General features: G+C 39.5%; 1 protein-coding gene across 1 annotated transcript; it reads right to left on the bottom strand.

Moving 5' to 3' along the window:
• Positions 1-769: 769 nt before the first annotated feature.
• On the bottom strand, positions 770-17,930 carry LOC110174478 (acetylcholinesterase-like). The gene is made up of 10 exons (XM_055147718.1): positions 17,908-17,930; positions 15,977-16,294; positions 9,642-9,870; positions 8,010-8,142; positions 7,768-7,919; positions 6,507-6,690; positions 5,526-5,836; positions 4,898-5,107; positions 3,521-3,678; positions 770-1,219 (listed from the first exon to the last, which is right to left on the bottom strand). Exons 2-10 carry the CDS (start codon positions 16,284-16,286, stop codon positions 1,125-1,127), a joined length of 1,782 nt encoding a protein of 593 aa, XP_055003693.1. The 5' UTR covers positions 16,287-16,294; positions 17,908-17,930; the 3' UTR covers positions 770-1,124.
• Positions 17,931-19,888: the final 1,958 nt, after the last annotated feature.

The following is a 19,888-nucleotide window of genomic DNA, read 5'->3' as shown; positions in this document are numbered from 1 at the left end:
TCTGTCTACATCTCCAAAGCTCAGTTGATTCTAGTGAAGGTCTATGGAGTTTAAAAACACAGTGGAGCACTTCCAGAAGTTTTTTCTGTTTGAGAGAACTCCAAAATGTGCATAGTTTGTGTGTTAAACATGTGCAAATGAAGCAATACAAAAGTCCAGGTATGTTTTTGATGAGGAATTAACTTAAAAAAGTGTAATATGGGCCCATTAAACTAGCCAGGCTGGTGCCACCTAGTGCCTCCGCTCAATTTCATTTCTCTCCAGCGACAGGTCAAGAATTGGAATACACTAGACATTTTGCAAGAACCCCGGAAGTTGTAGACCGCGCACTGGCCAATCAGAGAAGAGCTGAACCAACCCGAGTTGTGATAGCAGACTGCAAATGCTATTCTCCTGTGGACTTCCTCTGCCAAATATAAACTTTGCATTTTTTGTTGCACCTTTAATTCGCAAGTTCATTTTGCAGAAACGACAATGATCGCTGACAGACATGTTCACTCTCTGCTTTGTTTGCTGTTGTGCCGGCAGTTACTTGGACAACACTGAGTGTTCTGGTGCATTACATACATCATGGCCAAATAGCAGCGATTGGTTAAATTAAAAAAGTACCTGCCTACAGTCGAGCGAACAAATCCTAATGCTGCGAGGTCAGACCACGAAGTGAAACCAACTCATGAATCAGGCTACCATTACACAGTGACATGCTGAAAATTGGATTACATTTCTATAACAATAAAAACTACAATATCACGTCTTAAAAACAGCCCACAACAGACAAACTTTCATTTATTTACACCATTATTTAACACATGTATTTGATTATGTCATAACCTAGCACAGATTTGCTGAATACCTGATGTTTTGTAAGACTTCAGACATTCAGTTTCAATGCAACATATAAACAGGCAAGAGGTAAACATTTTTATCAATTTTTGTATAGCCAAGCAACACTACTACTACTACTAGTTTAATTAACTTCAATGAGAACAGTTAATTCATGTTTATATATATATATATTTATAAAAAAAATCAAATCCAGAAATACAAAGCTGCAAACCAAGTGCCCACCATCACTTGCTTCCTTCAAAGTCCTTTGACAGTGTAAAACTTCCTTTTCAAACAGTTCATAGTTGAAATATAAAAGACAATGCCAGTAGAAAGAGTAAGGACATAAAACTGGAGCGTAGTACATCCCCATCTGAGCATTCCACCATCTTATCTGTCAAAAAAGAGAAACAAGAAATAAGTTTAAAACATTGTATAGGGTTTAAATATCGTAATAATTGTATCTATTTGTGACAGTTATTGGTAATATGTTATAATATAATAATTACATTTTAATTTGCCTTAATAAAGCGTGAACTAAAACTCAATTCCAAACACTAACAAAGATTTTATTAAGAATGAGTCAGACTTAGTACTCCCTAGACCTAACTTGTAACCTTAACCCCTTAATTAAAGGTCCCATATTACACAATTTTTGACTCCTGAGCTCTAAGCCATGTTATCCAAAGCTCAAAATGGTCTGTTCCACCTTGTGATGTCATGAAGCTGTAGTTTTCAAGTTACCAGCTACATTTTACCTTTTTTTTTTTTTAGTAGAGATAAGAGATTCTAGGGCTGAAATTATCCATGAGTCTGAAGATTATCAATGAGTCTGGGGAAGGTGTACGGAGTTTAAAAACACTGGGATGCGCTTCCTGTATCACCACATGACATCACAAGGGGGAACAGAGTGTTTTCTGTTTGAGAGAAGAGCTCAGCCTAAACATGCAGAGTTTGTGTGTTTAACATGTGTGAATGAAACAAAAGACAACTCCAGGTATATAACATAAATCAGAAAATAGCATGATATGGGCCCTTTAAGAAATTACTAAGACTTAATTATTTTTAGTTAATGAACAGATCATTATGAGTAATATTATATTTTAACCAATACATTTTTGGTAATATTAAATTAAAACTTTTGGACCTTTGGACAGAACACTGTTCTAAGAAGTTATAGTCATAGTAAAGATGATACATGATTACACAATCTGGGTATAACTGAGTGTGTGAAACGTCATTGCAGAGGAGGGCCTGAACAATAATATTTAGACTTGACTTAACTCTCCTCCTACAGCTCTCCAAAACAGGCATAGGCCAAAAAAAGAGGGAGAGAGACCAAAAGAGATACAGAGAAAGATAGAGAGAGATATAAGAGTGGAAGAGGGAGAGAGAGGAGGAGGAGGAGGAGGAGGAGGAGGGGAAGCCAGGATACTTTTTCCTCGTCAGGCTAAACAAGGCAACCCGCCTCCCTGTGTTCCCATGACGCAGTACTCCTACGTATTACACACATCACGTGTCAGAGAGACTGCATCCATCTGCGTCTTTAGTCATTGTCTCGCAACAAACTGTCATCACATGTTCGTGATCTGTGCCACGATAAATGTACAGCTTTACTTAAATAAACACTCTATGCAAAATTGAAAACATGTGCTTTTTCATCACTTTCAATGGATTTCATCACTTTCATCACTTTCACTTGGATTTGGCCAGTGAAACCTGGTACTGGCAAAAATGTTTGGGGATGTGGACTTGGCAGCGTGGCGACTGACAACACAGAGCTCACAGAGAATTTACTTAATAATAACAACCATGTAATAGTGTTGAAGTCAAGACCGCACTAATCGAGACCATTACCTGTCCGAGACCACAGGGTCCCAAGGCCAGGATAAGACCAAGACCTCTGAGGGCTGAGACCGAGACAAGACCAAGACTTTTAAAAGCCGAGACCTAGACAAAGACTGAGGCCATGGCCCATTGAGACCAAATCGAGACCAACTTTGTGACTTATTTTGGCACATATATATCAATGTTTTAATAAATCTATCTCAATTTTATCACATGTCGAATGTCAGACCTTGAGACAGAGACAAAACCGAGTCTAAGTGCTTTCAAGACTGAGACAAGACCGAGGACAAACGCCTTCAAGACCGAGAAAAGTCCAAGTCCAAGCACCTTCAAGACCAAGAAAAGACCAAATACAAATGCCTTCAAGACCAAGACAAGACCGAGTCCAAGCACCTTCAAGACCAAGAAAAGACCAAGTCCAAACACGGTCAAGTCAGAGACAAGACCTAGACTGTAAAAGAACAGTTTGCCACCTTGTGTTACCTGAAATGTTGGCATTAAACTTGCATCAAACCTTACATCTAATCATTTAGCAGGTGTTTACTGTGAATGGGCTCGCCTCTCCACATATCTGACCTGTAACTTGCCCTGGTGGAATAGCTGCTTGTATCCATGGAGATATACTGTATGTTTAATCCCATACTATGGAACATTCCAGACAAAGCGTGGACGCCTCCACAGAGATGAGCAGGTGGCAGATCCTCCACATGAAAAGTTACATAATGCACATTTATGGGTGAGTGAACTTTAAAAACACACAGGAGCACTGCCTTTGTAAATATATAACATTACAACTGCAAAACATATAAAAACAACAATATCAACCTTGTAAAAAATAACCACCTACCTGAAATCTTTTGTATTTCCGGTACTACTGTGGTCCAGAAACGGCATTCGCGGGCTTTTAAATGACTTCTTATTTCTGGATGTTGGTAGTTTAGGGTGACGTACTCCATCTTATCTTCTGTGAACTGGGGCCACTCAGCACCACCAATGCTGGGATTCCTGCCCAAAACATGAAGATATTAAAGGTCCTACACCTGATTTGATCCATTCTGCTTTGAAAAATGCTCATAAATTGGTTGAGGAGTAACTCTGGACCACTGCAAACTGTTTGGAGGTTGGACTACTCATTTGACTGAGATAATTATATTCAAGATTTTACTGAAGAAATTACAATAGCTTCCCCAATTTGGCAATGCTTTTAGGTTTCAAATTGTACTTCCTGGTGGAAAATCATGACCTCACAATAGGGAATTGTGTTACCCAGCAACCATGGGTCACACTGGGCCAAATTCCTCTAATGTACACAGGAATTAATATTTGATCATTAAAAAGATAAGAATTTCATTTTCAACAGTGTTCAAAAATTGCTTCTTGATCGGTTTGAAACTAAGATTTATATTTACAACAGGTATTATTCCAGCAAATTAGAAATTAGGCTACGTTCAGACTGCAAGGCTTAATCGTTCATTTTAGATTTTTTTGTGAAATCCGATTTTTTTTTGAGGTCGTTCACATTTCCAATTAAATGTGACTTGTATGTGATCTCCAGTGTGAACGCCCCAAAAGTGTCTGGCATGCGCAATGGAGGACACAACGACCTAAACACTCGGCTTGTCCCCCAAAATACAGTCCAGTTCTTTGTAAAATGGACAGGTTACACGTCCACAGCCTCTTTGTTTGTTTGAGTCTTTAGCCTCCTTGTATTTGGCTCACAGGCTCTTTATTTTTTTGTTGATACTGGAGCCAGGACCGCCTGTAGCTGCATTCGGTCATTTCTTTGGAAATTCATTTCAAAAACACACCCGGTTCCGATAAAACCCCTCCAATTTGGCCTGAATACAGCGATCCTCCCAAATATTAGTAAACTCGCTAACCTCACTTTCCCTCCACTGACTAAACTCCGAGACTGACGTGTAAGTCGGATGAGTGACCTGGCTGTTCAAACTGAAGTCGCAAGTCAAAAAATTTGGATATGTATCGGTTTTAGGACCATATATCCAAAATTTGAAAAAAATCAGATCTGTGTCGCAGGGGTGAAAAAAACAGATTTGGATCACTTCAGGTTGCAGTCTGAACGTAGCCTTAGAGAATTGAAAAAAGCTGTACTACGCACTTTAAACTTCAAATTATTAAGACAGTACAAAACTTTTACAACACCTTTAACCCAAACTGTAAGGAATGTGTTATTCTAATTATTATGAGTTTTTGTTTCATTTACCCTGTCTTAGCAAAGTTCGCCCAGTGCTTCATAAGCTTTCTGGTCATGTTGATTTCGTTCTTTGTGTATCCCAGGGATGTGTTCAGGGGCATCCCGAAAATGAACTCGATCTCATAGCCATGCATGACGCCCATCCACTCAGGCCAGGGGTTGACCGAAGAGCGGTGGTCGAACCAGTAGAGGAAGGAGCTGCACCCATGTCGAGAATACCTACAGAAACAATCAGAATACATTTGTTTTATCAATAACTTTTCTCACACACTGATTTGCAGATATTTAAAAAAAAAAAAAAGTCTCTATTTAGCTGAAATGGAGAAATACATTGAAAATGGCCCTGATAGTATGACTTCTTTGAATATGTTGGATTAGATTGAGTACTTTTTCCAGTTTTAACCACAAAAAGTTAAAGATCCTGTATCCAATTGTAATAAGGAAGTGCACATTAGCATGCTAGTTGTGATGAATTGAGCCTATAAACTCATTGTGGTGAATAATTAGGATGCTCAGAATGCATAAGGTAAGTTAGGAATGTTTTTTCATGTTTTAAATACAGTAAACATCAGTCACAGTAATATTAATGCACTAACCACTGAATCATTGTGTATCTGAGAGTGTTAAATGAACTCACTTGTGAATAAATTCCAGGACTGGGCAAAGAAACATGTAGTCTCCATACAAGCTGCTCATGTGGTCTCTGTTCTTGGTCATATTGTTCTCATCCATCCAGTCGGTGTACTCGTAGATGGCTGCTTCCCTAACGGCTGTCCCATCTTTAGGCAGGATGACGGGAATGCCCTGGAGGAACTGGGCTCTGGAGATGAGGCTCTGCCCATTCAGGCTAAACCCAGGCGCACCATACGGGAGGAAGTAGCTCCCCTCATTTTGGTTTACGCCGATGAGGAGGTCTTTCTTTGGGAGGTTTTTGCTGCTCAACATATCCTGTTAGAATGACAGACAATTTATTTATTTTTTATTTTTTTTTGTGCATTGTAAAAAAGCCTCTCAAACTTTGAAATGCTACTATGTCTAAAATATTACTTTTTGCTACTGGGACATAACAATCAGGATAATCCCAATATATAAAAATATACAGAAATAAAAGTGTAAAAAACTAAATGTTTTTGTTTGTTTGTTTGTTTTGTTTCATTTTGGTTGTTTTAATTGCACTGGGGGGAAAAAAATGAGAAAAATATGTGTCTTTACAGTGAGTGGACTTGCATCTCTTCAAACCTGAGGGCCGCCTCCCACTTGTTTTCATGGAATATTATTCCTTTAGCTATAATCTGCCACAGTGTGGCATTAAACCTTCTACTTTCATGGAGAGTGTTCCAAGGTTCTATTTCCATGTTCCTATAGAAAGTTGCATACTGCAACTTAAAGTAACTATTTCAATCTTCAACATTTTGTCTTTCATTTTTGCCAGTTTAGTTTGCCATGCACATCAAAAACAAATCAGATGCAAATATTTACATGACACTTCAATGATCTGATTACTCCAGAAATCTTATAATAACCAGATTTTGGTCTGTATATGATCATGTTATAGCATCCTAACACTTGCCAATGGTGTATACATAGAAAAGCATTCACATATTTCACACACACCTACTTTGACTGAGTGGGTTAGGAACTTCCCATCAACGACCGGAAGAAATGGAAAACTGAGGAAGGAGTTGCTAGGCACCTCAAGCTGCTTATTTACGATGTCCTCCACTTTGACCTTCTGAAGACAAAGTTCCATCTGGACTCTAGGGGTCAGTGGACATCCAAGCAACTGGACCAGACTTTGGGACCTTGACAAAATGACATCGACAAATAAGTAAGACAGAATGAGTAACAACTAGCAACAACAATGATTGAAGTAGTAGTGAGGAGTGAAAATAACAGACCCAAAATGACTGCGGTGAAAGATGGGTGTGAGTAACTGACAAAAAAAAATGCAAGATTATATCATATTAAAAAGGAGTATTGCACTTCTTTTCTGCTGTTACTTTTTTTTAAATAATTTTGAAAATGCTATATCCACTGAAAACAACGTATTGACATGTTTAATAAGTTTTTTGACGCTCTGATATATGTAAATGAGTAAATGTGAATAAAAAATACAGTATCTGTATGAATGTGTACAGGTGTGAACCACATATCATGTGTTCTTAATAAAGATTGAATTATGTTTCCTAAAATGCACTAATTTATTGGACACTTAAATGTTGTGGGTTGTGAAAAAAATAATAGTTTTGTATTATTAATATTTTACAACTTATTGGAATTTACTATGTATAGGAGTTGTAGAAATGTAAATTTCCTTTTTAAATGTCTTGACAAGATCTTAGTATGAATCATTATGGTCATAATAGAAAGAACTGAGATTTAAAAGTGCTTCTCAAGTCACAGGCCTCAAGTCCAAGTCAAGTCCCAAGACACTGACCTTCAAGTCCAAGTTGAGTCCCAAGTCTGAGTCCATTTTATCAAGTCAAGTCTCAAGTTCTAAAAACAGTGACTCAAGTCCAAGTCACAATTTGCAAGTCCCCACTTCTGAGACTAAGTATACGAGAAGATCTAAGTGAATGCTAAACCAGATTACCAGATTACTAAAACTATTGATCGCTTTCAGATTCTAAAATGTAATGATGTCTTACTATCAGATGGAGGCAAGCATCATTTCTCCCTACTAATTACACTGTATTCTGAAAAATATTCACAAATGTTGAAGCTAATTTCTTTTAGTGTTTGACTAAACTGTAGAATTCACTACATTATAAAATAAATCTGCATTTTCACAATATACATATTGTTGGGATGTCATCTGAAAGCCAGCAGTTCTAACATAGGCTGTACTGACATGTGTACTATACTATACTGTTATGTACCTCTTCCACGCTGTTTCCAGACTCACATGGGCCCAGGGACCAGTAGGGCTGCCACTTTGCATGATGGCTCTCTGAAACAGATCCTTGCTGCCCGGGGAGAGCAGCTGGTAGCCCACAGAAGCTGACCCAGCACTTTCCCCAAATATAGTCACCTGCACCCCAATCATACTCTCAGTACAAATGATTCTGTTTGTAAAAAGGACGAGATGCACTTTTATCTTGTGATTACGGTCGTGGCCTACCTTAAATGGGTCGCCCCCAAAAGCAGCGATGTTCTCAGAGACCCAGCGCAGGGCCAGCTGTTGGTCCATCAGGCCAGCGTTACCTTTGACAACGGGGTGATTGGGAAGAGAGAGGAATCCCAAGGCTCCCACTCTGAAAAATAATGATAAAACATTTAGAAAAACTGACATGTGTAAAGGCCGCAATGTAACAATAAAAACAAGGTTACTATGATTATAGTATGGGACATGGAAAGTTAGGCTACATTCAGACTGCAGGGCTTAATGCTCAATTCAGAATTTTTTGTGAAATCCAATTTTTTTGCGAGGTCGTTCAAATTTCCAATTAAATGCGACTTGTATGTGATCTCCAGTGTGAACTTTAAATGCCCCAAAAGTGTCCTGCATGCGCACTGGAGGACTTGACAATGTCACACACAGCGAGCATGCTCAGTGTTTACGGAAATAGCTGAAACATGGACGCAAGCATTGAGCACCTGGTGATTTTAAAGTTCCTGTCGTACCGGAGCCAGAACATGTTCAACTTATTTGTTTTAAGGAGATTGAGAAGGAGAAGGATGAGGTTCTTGGCCATGGTGTTTTGTGGGGCAGTGGTAGCAACGTCTGTAGAAAGAAACATGTGGGTGCGGAGGGGGGTGGGATTGCTAAGTGCTTCGCTACATCATTGACACGGAGTTCAGACACAATTTCCATATGATGAGAAGAACATTTATGTACATTTGTGACATGTAGGTTGGATGAATGCGACCTGGGTGTTCAGACTGAAATCACATTTCAAAAGATCGGATATGTATTGGTTTTAGGAGAACATATCAAAGTGGCCTGGGTCGCATTTGAAAAAAAATTGATCTGTGCCGTTCAGACTGTCATTAAAAGATCAGCTACAGGATTTGGGTTACTTCAGGCTGCAGTCTGAACGCCTGATACACACTGTCATTGCACTCTTTGCCAGCCTACTCTCTGTTTTATTGACCATTATTTAATTGGACTATTGTATGGCGCTTCAGGGGAAACCTGCACAGATATAGGCAGAACATGCAAACCCACACAGCATGGCCCCATGGTGCCTGGGAAGCCAGGACCTTCTAACTGTGAGGCTGCTTACTGTAAACACTAACTGCCCCACAGCCTTGTCACTTGCATAATGATTATGATTTATAGACATAGCATCATTAGCACCAATGATAGCCTGTCACCCTGTAGAATTTCCTCCCATCAAAAGAATATTTTGATTTCAAACTAAGTCGAATAGCGATCAAACACACTGCCTTTGACAATTAAATATGAACTATTATTCAGGTACACTTTATGTCCACTTCAACAGCTCACTGACACTGTCTCTAAAGCTATGTGCTGTGAGCATCTACACTTCACTGTGATTGGTTAAATTCACCTGTCACTCATGGAAGAGCTGACCGGGAAAACTCCATCTAAGAAAATCACAGAATCCTGATCCAGAAATCTCTCCAGGTCACATTTTATTTATCACAATTGAACTTAATATTGTCATGTTACCAGCACTAACCACTCTGTACTCACTCTGCTACATCCTTCTAGCATTTTCACAATATACAGTTTCTTCTGCCACTACAAATCCTTGATACATCGTAAATTCATCAGTCAAGCCCTGACCTGTAATTCATGGACACCACAACCACATTTTCAGAGGTGCTCAGGTACTGTCCGTTGTAGAGTTGAAGAGAGGAGGTTCCCGATGTGAACCCCCCTCCATAGATCCACACCATCACGGGGGCCAGGGGCTGGGGCTGGGATGTGTTCACATGGGGGGCCCACACATTTAGGTACAGGCAGTCTTCACTGACAGGGGTGTTTGGGTTCCACATCTCCGAACCATGGAAACCTAGAAGAAAAGTAGAATGATCAATACTTATCTACATATCTACTATTATTTATACCTACTAATACTCATCATGATATGGATGTTTATCTTTGTATAACCAAAATTCCCATCTCCCACCTGCCATCGACCTCTTCTATCAACCTGGTTTAGAACTGGTTTGTCCTTATTTAGATCTTAGTTTAGTCCCGGTTTAGACCAGGTTTAGATCTGATTTACACCCAGTTAAGTCATTGTTTAGTCCTGATTTAGAACTGGTTTAGTTCTTGTTAATTCATGATTTAGTCCTAGTTTATAACTGTTTAGTCCTTCTTTAGACCTAGTTTAGACCTGGTTTAGACCTAGTTTAGACCTAGTTTGGACCTGGTTTAGACCAGGTTTAGATCTGATTTAAACCCGGTTAAGTCATCATTTAGTAATGGTTTAGAACTGGTTTAATCCTTGTTAAGTCATAGTTTAGCCCTGGTTTATAACTGTTTAGGCCTTATTTAGACCTAGTGTAGCTAAGCTAGGTCTAAACCTAGTTCAGTCCTGGTTTAGACCAGGTTTAGATCTGACTTACACCCGGTTCAATCATCGTTTAGTCCTGGTTTAGAACTGGTTTAGACCTGAGTTATACCAGGTTTAGGCAAGACTTTGACCATGGTTCAGACCTTGTTTAGTCCTTACTTTCCACACTTGGTTTAGAACTGGTTTAATGAGACCAACCCAACCATTTGGTCAATATTTGTAAGAGTCTGCAAAACATTTACTTACAGTCTTTACTTACTGTAACACATTAACACATTTAGTGGCTACTTTAAACTTGTTTTTCCCTCAGTTAAGTTAGGGTGACCATATTTCCGTTTGTAAAAACCTGGACACCCGGGGGGGGGTCTCACAGTTTCGCTGATTTTTAATTTTTTTTTTTTTTTACAGCGTATGAACGCGTATTGTGTATTACAGGCGGGTAGTATTACACACGTGTGAGTCAGGAGTAAACCAGGTCTAAACCAGGATTAATCTTGGACTTAAGAGAGAAAACGCCGAGCAGTTTGTCCGCAAAGCGCGATCAGGCAATTGCCACGTTTACCTCCGTGAGGTACGGAGCTGAGCTGGTCCTTTCTCCTGTGGTCACCCCCAAGCCCGTGTTTCAGTTCTGGTTTAGTCCTGTTTTAGTCCTAGTTCAGTCGTGGATTAGTCCTCCTCTTCAGTCCTGGAATCAGTCCTGGGTTAGTGCTGGTTTAGTCTTGGTTGTAGTCCTGTACTGCGTGGGTGCGGTGTTGTACTGGGGTCTCCAAAAACTGACCCGTGCAGTTCTCTGTGCTGTAGGTTCCATTACGGAATAAATTAATCTTCAGTTCGTTACATAAAGAAGGAGGCAAATAACAAAAGGACGACAGCAGAAATAAGTTTTAAGAAGGATGTAAAAAGGGTTGCACCTGTCCTGTCTGAGAAAAGTGTATAAAGTTTGTGCTGAGGGGTTTTACAGCCTTACAACAGATAGAATAATTGTAAAATATAAAGTTGACTACTTCGTGGATTTCACCTATCGCGGGTTATTTTTAGAACGTAACCCCCGCGATAAATGAGGGGACACTGTACTCTCACCTCGCAACCTGTACACATGGCCTCCCACTTGTTCCGACCGGGATGAAAAATGGAGAATTTCTTGTACAAGTCATTGTTAAATGTGCTTTTGCGCTTTGGTATCTTGCAGGCTGACCGACTGTTTGTGTCTGCTCCTTCTGAGTCACAGAGAACTATGAGAGACGCTCAGTTTAATGAACGGTACTGAAAACCCGTACATTTGCATCACTTTATAAAAAAAAACAAAAAACGCCCAGGACAGGACGCAAAATACGGACATGTCCGGGGAAAAACGGACGTTTGGTCACCCTAGTTAAGTGTACTTTTGAGTTACTTTTTGCACCTCTGCAGAATGAACAGGAAATAATAATAATACTTGTCACAACTGTTTGTCTGTCTGTTTAGTCTCTCCCATTTAAAAACATTGCCTTTATGTGTGTCTATAATTAAAGTAGACAAGCTATTTCTATTAGTGTTAAGTAAAGTTCAACTTGTTCTTATTTATTTTTCATTGTAAGCAGATGTGTGGCTATTTTTAGAAACGCTCATGAATCATTGAAATAGACAGAACATAAATATATACATGGGTAAATCCCTGCACACTGTTCTTAAGGACATTGCTCTAATCCTCTGTATCTATTTGTGTGTCGTATCTAAATTTGGAAGTCATGCGGACATTTTTCATCGACGCACACGGGCCAGGACAGACTGTAGTAAGCTTCCAGCAAACCATGACAGGTGGCTGAGCTATAAATAGGGACGTATCCATTACTCCCTCCTCAGTGTTTGAATAACATCATATGAACATTTGGGAAGACTGGCCCCAATATGAAAGCAGAGTGTAAGAAATACATGTATACGATGTACTAAGTCAGATAAGTCCATAGGGTTGTCAAACGTATAAAAGTGGGTGCTAAAACTAGTATTGTAAATGGATTCTAATTTGAGGTATTGATACTAAAGAAGCCATATTCACAGGACAGAAATTAATATTGTTCTTGTCACCATATCAGCTGTCAGTCTGAGATCTCAAGCAGAGGCCTTTATTTTGTTTTGGCCAACCTGCTACCTTAAAAGTAGCCAGGCTGGCGCCACCTAGTGCCTCTGCTCAATTTCATTTCTCTCCAGCGACAAGGTCAAGAATCGGAATACATTAGACGGTTCGCAAAAACCCCAGAAGTACGACTTCAGGCACCAGCCAATCAGAGAAGAGCCATATATTCTGTGTTGTCAACGATTCCTGAGATCGAGGATTTAAAGCTGGAATAAAGAGAATGGTGAATTTTATCAAGTGGAAAGACATGATTGACTTTCTTCCTGTGGGATTTGGGAAAAGCTTAATATACCAGTTAGCCCCGTTAGCAGAGCATTACATACGTCACGACCAAATAGCAGCGATTGGTTAAATTGAAACCGTTGAGCGAACGAATTCTAACGCTGTGAGGTCAGACCGTTTCTACAAAGTGAAACCGGCTGATGAATCAGGCTACTATCAAGCTTCATTTATACATTTTAAAGGGCCCATATTACACTGTCTTCTGATCTTTGTAATAATGTTGTTTCCTCATCGCAAACATAAATTGAAATTGTGGAATTGTCTTTTGTTTCATTCACACATATTTAACACACAAATGCTGCTTGGTGACACAGGAAGTGCTGCCCTGTGTTTTTAAACTTCCTAAACCATCACTAGAATTATTTGGATAATTTCAGCCCTGATATTGCCAATCTCTACTAAAAAGAACATGAAAACTATAGCTTCATGACATCACAAGGTGGAATAGAGCATTTTGAACTTTGGGGATGTAGACAAAGTAATACTAAAATGTTACTCCAACATGTGTGAATGAAACAAAACACAACTCCAGGTCTGTTTTTGATGATGCGGCAACATTCTGACATGGCTTAAATTTCAAATTTTTTTCCCTAAAATAGGACCTTTAATTCAAAGAGGTAACTGTACAAAACATGACTACACAGCTCTCCTAAAAGGGCTGTGGGTGAGTTTGTAGTAAATTTAAAGTATCGGTATGCAGTATTGAGTATTCCTCGAAACTCAAAATCAAGTTTACATTTTTTGGTCAGAAGTTAAAACAAGTTGTAAAATATACATGCACACTCTTAAATGTGTACACAGCTACAGTTTGTGCTTGCATGCAATACCAACATTATGTTTTGTCATAGTTTATCACTAGATATTTCTGTCAACTAAACAAAAATGATGAATTGAACAAATGGTGTAAGATCTTATCGGCACTGCAAAACAACAACAACAACAACAACAACTATCTGGTCAACAATACTAATATACATGACATATCCTGAACTGACACAGGACTATAAGGGTACCCACTGGTCCTGCTTTAGTCCTGGTTTGACCCATGTTTAGTCCAGACATCCAGACTTGGTTTGGTCCAGTTCTAGTTTAGGGTGAGTCCCAGATGTGTGCGATGTGTGATGTGTGTGTGAAGGCAGCTTAAATTAATTATCAGAAAAAAAATAAAAAATAAATCATACATAAAAGCACATATTGCTCAAGACTCTAGAGCAATTTCTAGAATCTCTAGAGTCTAGAGATTCAACCAACTATTCTTTTGGGGCATTTAACAAAACATAAATACTACTACCACTACCACCACTATTACTACTACGACTACTGCTACTACTAGTGACTTTGCATCATGGCTCTCTGAAAAAGATCCTTGCATGACATTTCCTGAACTGACACTGACACTAGGGTACTATAAGGGTACACACTTGTCCTGGTTTAGTCCTGGTTTGACCCATGTTTAGCACATGTGAAGGCACATTAAAATAATAATAATAATAATAATAATAATAATAATAATAATAATAATAATAATAATAATAATAATAATAATAATAATAATAATCTTACTTACACAAAATTAAAATAAACTTCAAAACTAAAAAAATACAACTAATGATACCATATGCTAAGACCATATAGAGCTTATGTGACAGGAGCAGTGAGCATGGTAATTGTAATCCGCTCTTGCACAGACTTCCTCACTGAGTGCCCCTGGCCCCTGAGGTTGACCTTCCCTCAGACATGGACATACATGGACTCTGCTGTACACTGGCACTCTCGGGGCCAATCAAGTGTGACAGAAGCACAAAATCAGATTAAAATTCTTCTAGATGTGATCTAAGTTATAAATGTTCCATGTGTAAAGGGCCCACCTAGCTGTTTTACGCGCAAGGATGAAAATAATAAATACTAGACTTTCAGTGATGGGTAGAGTAGCTAAAAATTGTAAAAGCACAAAGTAGTGATCCAAGAGCAGCACTCCAACTTAAAGAATAGATTGAATGTAATGTGAAGGACAAAACATCCAGTAATGCACACAATCTGGTATTTCAGAGAAAAGACACACACACACACACAACATTTTACGAACTAAATCATAGCTGAAGGAGCAATCTGAAGGTGCAAGAAACACAAATTTTCAAATCATTTCATGTTTTCTTCCAGGGGAATGATACCTGTGCTAAATATTTCTTTATTATGATTTAACTAAATAGCCAAGTAAAATATCTCTACATATGCCTCATGCCCCATATACTGCCCGTGTCTAACCAGGAATATGCATTTTTACGTATTTTGATTAACCCTTTTTAACTACTTTTCATTTATTGTTATGACTATGATCTTGGTCACATGATCATAGTTAATAGTCACTTTTTTATAAACAGCTTTTCCACCTTCAAGGCTCTCAAAGAGTTTCACAACAAGGAACCACTCACCCATTCACACACACTCATACATGTATGCAGACACTAGGGGCAAGGTGGGTTAAGTGTCTTGCCCAAGTACACAACGATAGCAGGTGTGGGAGCTGGAATCACACGGCCAACCTGTGGGTCAGTGGATCTGAGCGCTCAAGCAATGATGTTTATGTCGAGAAAGGGATATGAACCACCAACCTTCGGATCAGTGGACAAACCCTCGACCAACAAGAAAAAGCTGTGTGATTGTCTAATAATTTTACATTGAGGGCCTGTTTACATGAGAACATTTGTGGGTAAAAACTACAAAATATTTTATCGGAAGTGCCTTTCAGTAAGACGGAGACGGTGTTTTTGGGGCTTAAAAATGCAAAAATATGAAACCACCCTCCAGATTAGATTTCCGTCTACAACGCCCAAAACGCAAAACTCTGGTCAGATCTGCTCACTTCCTGCACGTGTTCGTTTACGTCACATACATCATCACCTAGCATCACCACCTAGCTGCCTGGCATGCATACCCAATCCAATTCCACACACTTTTGCGTCACCGTATGCATGCTGATTTCCTCCCGAAAACGCTCGTCTAAACACGGAATAAAAAGCGAAGATTATTGCTGCCGCTATTGCTGCTTTTGTTCAGACCGTCATCATATGAACGTAACCTGAGAAGTTCAAATCCTACACTCCATAACTATTGTTGTTGTTCCCTTGAGCAAGACACACCACACATTATGGATCATGCTTACATTTTACAGCTCTACTAATCATTACTCATAGGTAAACCTACCTGGGAAGGAAGTGTCTGGAAGTTGGTAGCATGTATTTGAATATGAGAAGGCATTATAGTCCTTCGTCCATTTCTCTGCAGGCTGAGGAGGCTTGAATCTCAGAGGACCTATGGGTGGTTTTGCATATGGTATTCCTAAAAACGTTCGGACATAAACATTCCCGCCCTGTGCAGGGTTCAATTGTAGTCGTCCTTGCACTACTCCATTCTTGGTCTGGATTCTAAATAAGTCTGTACTGGACAAAGATGTGCTCAGAGAGGACAGGAGCAAAAGGAACAGGGCAGTGAGGTGGCACAGTGGAGATGCCATGGACAAGCCTGGAAAAGCATCAAAGAAATACTGTTAGTGACAGTTAAGTTTCTCAAAAGTTTCAAAAATCAGACATTGATCAATACCAAAACTAGTCTCGAAACTAGATACTAGATGTAGTGATATCCAAATCTCTGTCCGATAGTCTCACGATATGCATCTCACAGTACGATATTTAATTCTAGATAGGACGCATTTTTGCTTTTAAAATTCCTTGACAAGATTTTAAATTATTACTGTCATAATCCCAAGAATTCAAGTTAAAAAACATATTTCTTCATATTGTCTGCACTGAAATGTATCATGGGACACGTAGTTCCCTATGTTTATAAGATGTTGCTACTAAAGAACAATGCATTTAAGCAAAGGAATTTATAATTTGATATACTGTGACAGCTCTCGATATTATTTTGAGACTTCTGATGATACAATATTATGATATTTCAGTTATTGTTACATCCCTAATACTTACTGGATCAGGTATTGATGCAAAAAAAGTTGCATTCACAGGACAGAAATGAACCTTTCCTGATTCGATTTAGAATGATTTTAAGCGGTATCCGAATAGGTAGGTTCCATAGTGGTCCATGGGAATAGTCTATGTGGTCTTACACTTGGACGACTGAGGGACAGATATATATTTTATTGTCTTTAGTATCATGCTTGATTAAAACTATTATGTATCTTTATGTATCTGGCCCATGATTATGATTATGATTATGATTTATAATTTATAATTTCAAGCAAAGGATAAATACAAAAACAAGACCAAATTTTATCAGAAGGGGTGGTGCAAGAAACGCAAAATCATTCAGATCATTTAATATTGTCAACATAAAACTTTTACATTAGTGGTTAGTCACTGGAACTTCTTCTACTGTTATTTCACTATAAATATAACCCAAGTAGTAGAAAAAGTGTGCTGCTAGTAAAGTACTCTGAAAAGTACTGTTTAAAGGGATATTCAAGTAAATGTAAACCGAGTACTACCTACCTCTGGCAAAATTTGCTTTGTGCACCATGCAGACACTTGTGTAGTATCAGATATCAGTGGTACCTTTAACTCCGTTTGAGAAGCACCTTTGTAGAAGCGAAAATGTGTGTAGTGCAAGTGAAATCACCTCACTGTTTATAGCCTAGTCTAACGTGTGCAACTAAACGTGCTGTTTTTATGTATTTAAATTCATGATTTCTTGGGCCTGCACGATACACCTGTTCAACAGTTTACACTATATAGCCAGCTCACTAAACTAAGTAGTAACAGCGAAATGTGCGCAATTAGTAGCGCTAACCAGATGTATTGTTTTGTAGCGTGTAGCAACAGCACTGTACCCAGCGCAGTTAAAGGACCACAGCACCGCCATCCATCCACGGGACAGACAGTGGGGGATGCCTGGGAGGAACTAAGCCGCATTACAAGCTGCTAATAGCTGCCAAAACCAACATTTCTCCCACATTTAAGCCGTGCGTAACGACGTAATCCACGCAACTTTACGCCTCGTCCAGTAAACCCACTTAGCACAGCTGCATACAGTACAGTGCGCGCGAAAACGAACCAAAGCGCACGGCAAAACTAGAGTCGTTCTGTCAAACAAATGAGAAAAACACAGTGACGTCTTACCTCGCCAGTTCGCAGGAGTTGTGCGTCTGTTTGAGGAGCGCTGAATGGAGAGAGTCTATATAGTAGCACGGACGGGATGGAATAGGCGTGGACTCCCCGTGTTGCCTCTCGCAGCTGGGCTTGCCCCCTCTCTACCCCTCCAGCGGCTCTGTGCGCCAGTCAGGCCAGCGCACTGTCCTCGTGTAACACATTACCTTTGGGGTGTCATAAAAATCAGGTCGTGGAAAACAGCGACAGTAGTTATCTGCAACGCAAGGCCCACTGACGCCAGTTTTAAACGTGGTGGAGTATAAAGTGTATAAACGGGTGAAGAATACAAATAAATAAAGTACTAGATTCAGAAGTTAGAATTATATGACATTTTTTTTCAGTCATGAAAATACGGACATAGAGCAGTACGCTGGCAAACATGTTTATCTCACCTTAACCAACATAAGACCAACCCAGTTTTATGACATTAATAAATCAAAATGTTGTTTAAATTGATGGCCTATGGACTCTCATATGACTAAAATAAAAATATGAGCATGGCAGTGTGAGGAGCACAGTCTAAAGTCACTCTTGTATATGATGAAACAAATGCGTTTGAAATGTAAATACTGATTGGTATTGATCAAACATTAGTTCAGTTTTATTCACGTTATTGGCACATGTTAATGACAGTGAGCATTGAGTGACTCATTTTACCTTCAAGAATACCACAAGATTCTTCAGTTGACCAAATTCCTCAATAGTCCAGGCATGAAGCTCAGGCTGCTCGGCTAACACTCACTCTGCCACAGGTATTGAGCCAATTGCCTGTTTATAATATAGGTGTTACTATATCCCAAACTTCCCAGGGTGAGCCCAAACAAAAGCATTGATACTGAGCAAACAGAGACAGTGACACTACATTCCCATACAGTGGCACATTAACATATCAAACACACCTGCTTCTCTGCCCACAGGAGCATCTGTAGTGCAAACTGACCTGGGGTCAGACTCACACGCTCTCGTTCATGTTTGTGCCACTCAAAAGGGAGAGACATATACAGTATGTGGACTTCTGAGGCATCAGGAGCACACTGTGTGTAAACCTCAACCACAAATACATTATTTATGAATTTATATTTCAAAACTAAATACTTGAAGTCTAATAGAGTTATAGTGTCGCCATGACTTTGTTATCCACAACTACAACTACTACTGTTAATCTTAGGTCTAAGGTGGTGCTTCTCGCAAGGCTCCATCAAGGGGGGCGCGTTTGACCTCGGGGAACATGCTTTTTTATTTTTTTATTTTTATTTTTTTTTTACTGTCCTAGAATAAAGTGCAATTGCACTTCCACTACATTAGGGGGCAGTGCACTCTCATTGGCAGAGTGTGCGCAGGGAGCATTCGCTCGGTGGTGTAGGAGTTTTGTTTGCACTGAGCATGCGCGCTTTGCACACAGCACAGAGTTTGAGTATGAAGTGTAGACACGAAGTGTAGCAGACCCTCAAGTGACACCATGAAAAAATATTTAACAGGGATGAGAAGACAGACGGAGAGAGACGGTTAAAAAGAGACAAACGAAAATCTCCCGAAAGCTAAGACGAGGAAATATGACGAAGCGTATGTAGCGCTTGACTTCACTGTGACTACGGTGGGAGACGAGGAAAGACCGGTGTGCTTACTGCGTCTAAAAATGTTGGCAGCGGACAGCATGAAGCCCAATAAATTAAGGCGTCACTTAAATACATTACACCCCAATCACTCCGATAAGCCGCTTGAGTTTTTTCAGCGAAAACGTGCCGAATATTGCCGACAATCATCCCGCTTTGTGACTGCTACTTCAGTAAACCAGCGAAGCGTTGTTGGCATCATATAACATATAACAATTTTATAGACAAATGATACTATTTATAGTCACGCGGGGGGGCGCGAGATGTTTTATTCTTCCTAGGGGGGGGCATGACAGAAAATAATTGAGGAGCACTGGTCTAAGGTATCCAAGTATACT

This window comes from Boleophthalmus pectinirostris, unplaced genomic scaffold (assembly GCF_026225935.1).
Source record: "Boleophthalmus pectinirostris isolate CB_2022bp ecotype Guang Dong unplaced genomic scaffold, ASM2622593v1 HiC_scaffold_9, whole genome shotgun sequence".
NCBI classification, from domain to species: Eukaryota; Metazoa; Chordata; class Actinopteri; order Gobiiformes; family Gobiidae; genus Boleophthalmus; species Boleophthalmus pectinirostris.
The sequence above is the reverse complement of the archived record's forward strand: the minus strand, read 5'-3'. Positions and strand labels throughout refer to the sequence as shown.

Excerpts from the sequence above, each read along its gene's own strand:
- LOC110174478 (XM_055147718.1), bottom strand. The coding sequence starts at position 16,286 with ATGGCATCTCCACTGTGCCACCTCACTGCCCTGTTCCTTTTGCTCCTG. Across the intron at positions 6,691-7,767 it reads CTGGAAACAGCGTGGAAGAG|GTCCCAAAGTCTGGTCCAGT; the intron begins GTACATAACAGT and ends CATTTTGTCAAG. Across the intron at positions 5,837-6,506 it reads TCCTAACCCACTCAGTCAAA|GATATGTTGAGCAGCAAAAA; the intron begins GTAGGTGTGTGT and ends TCATTCTAACAG.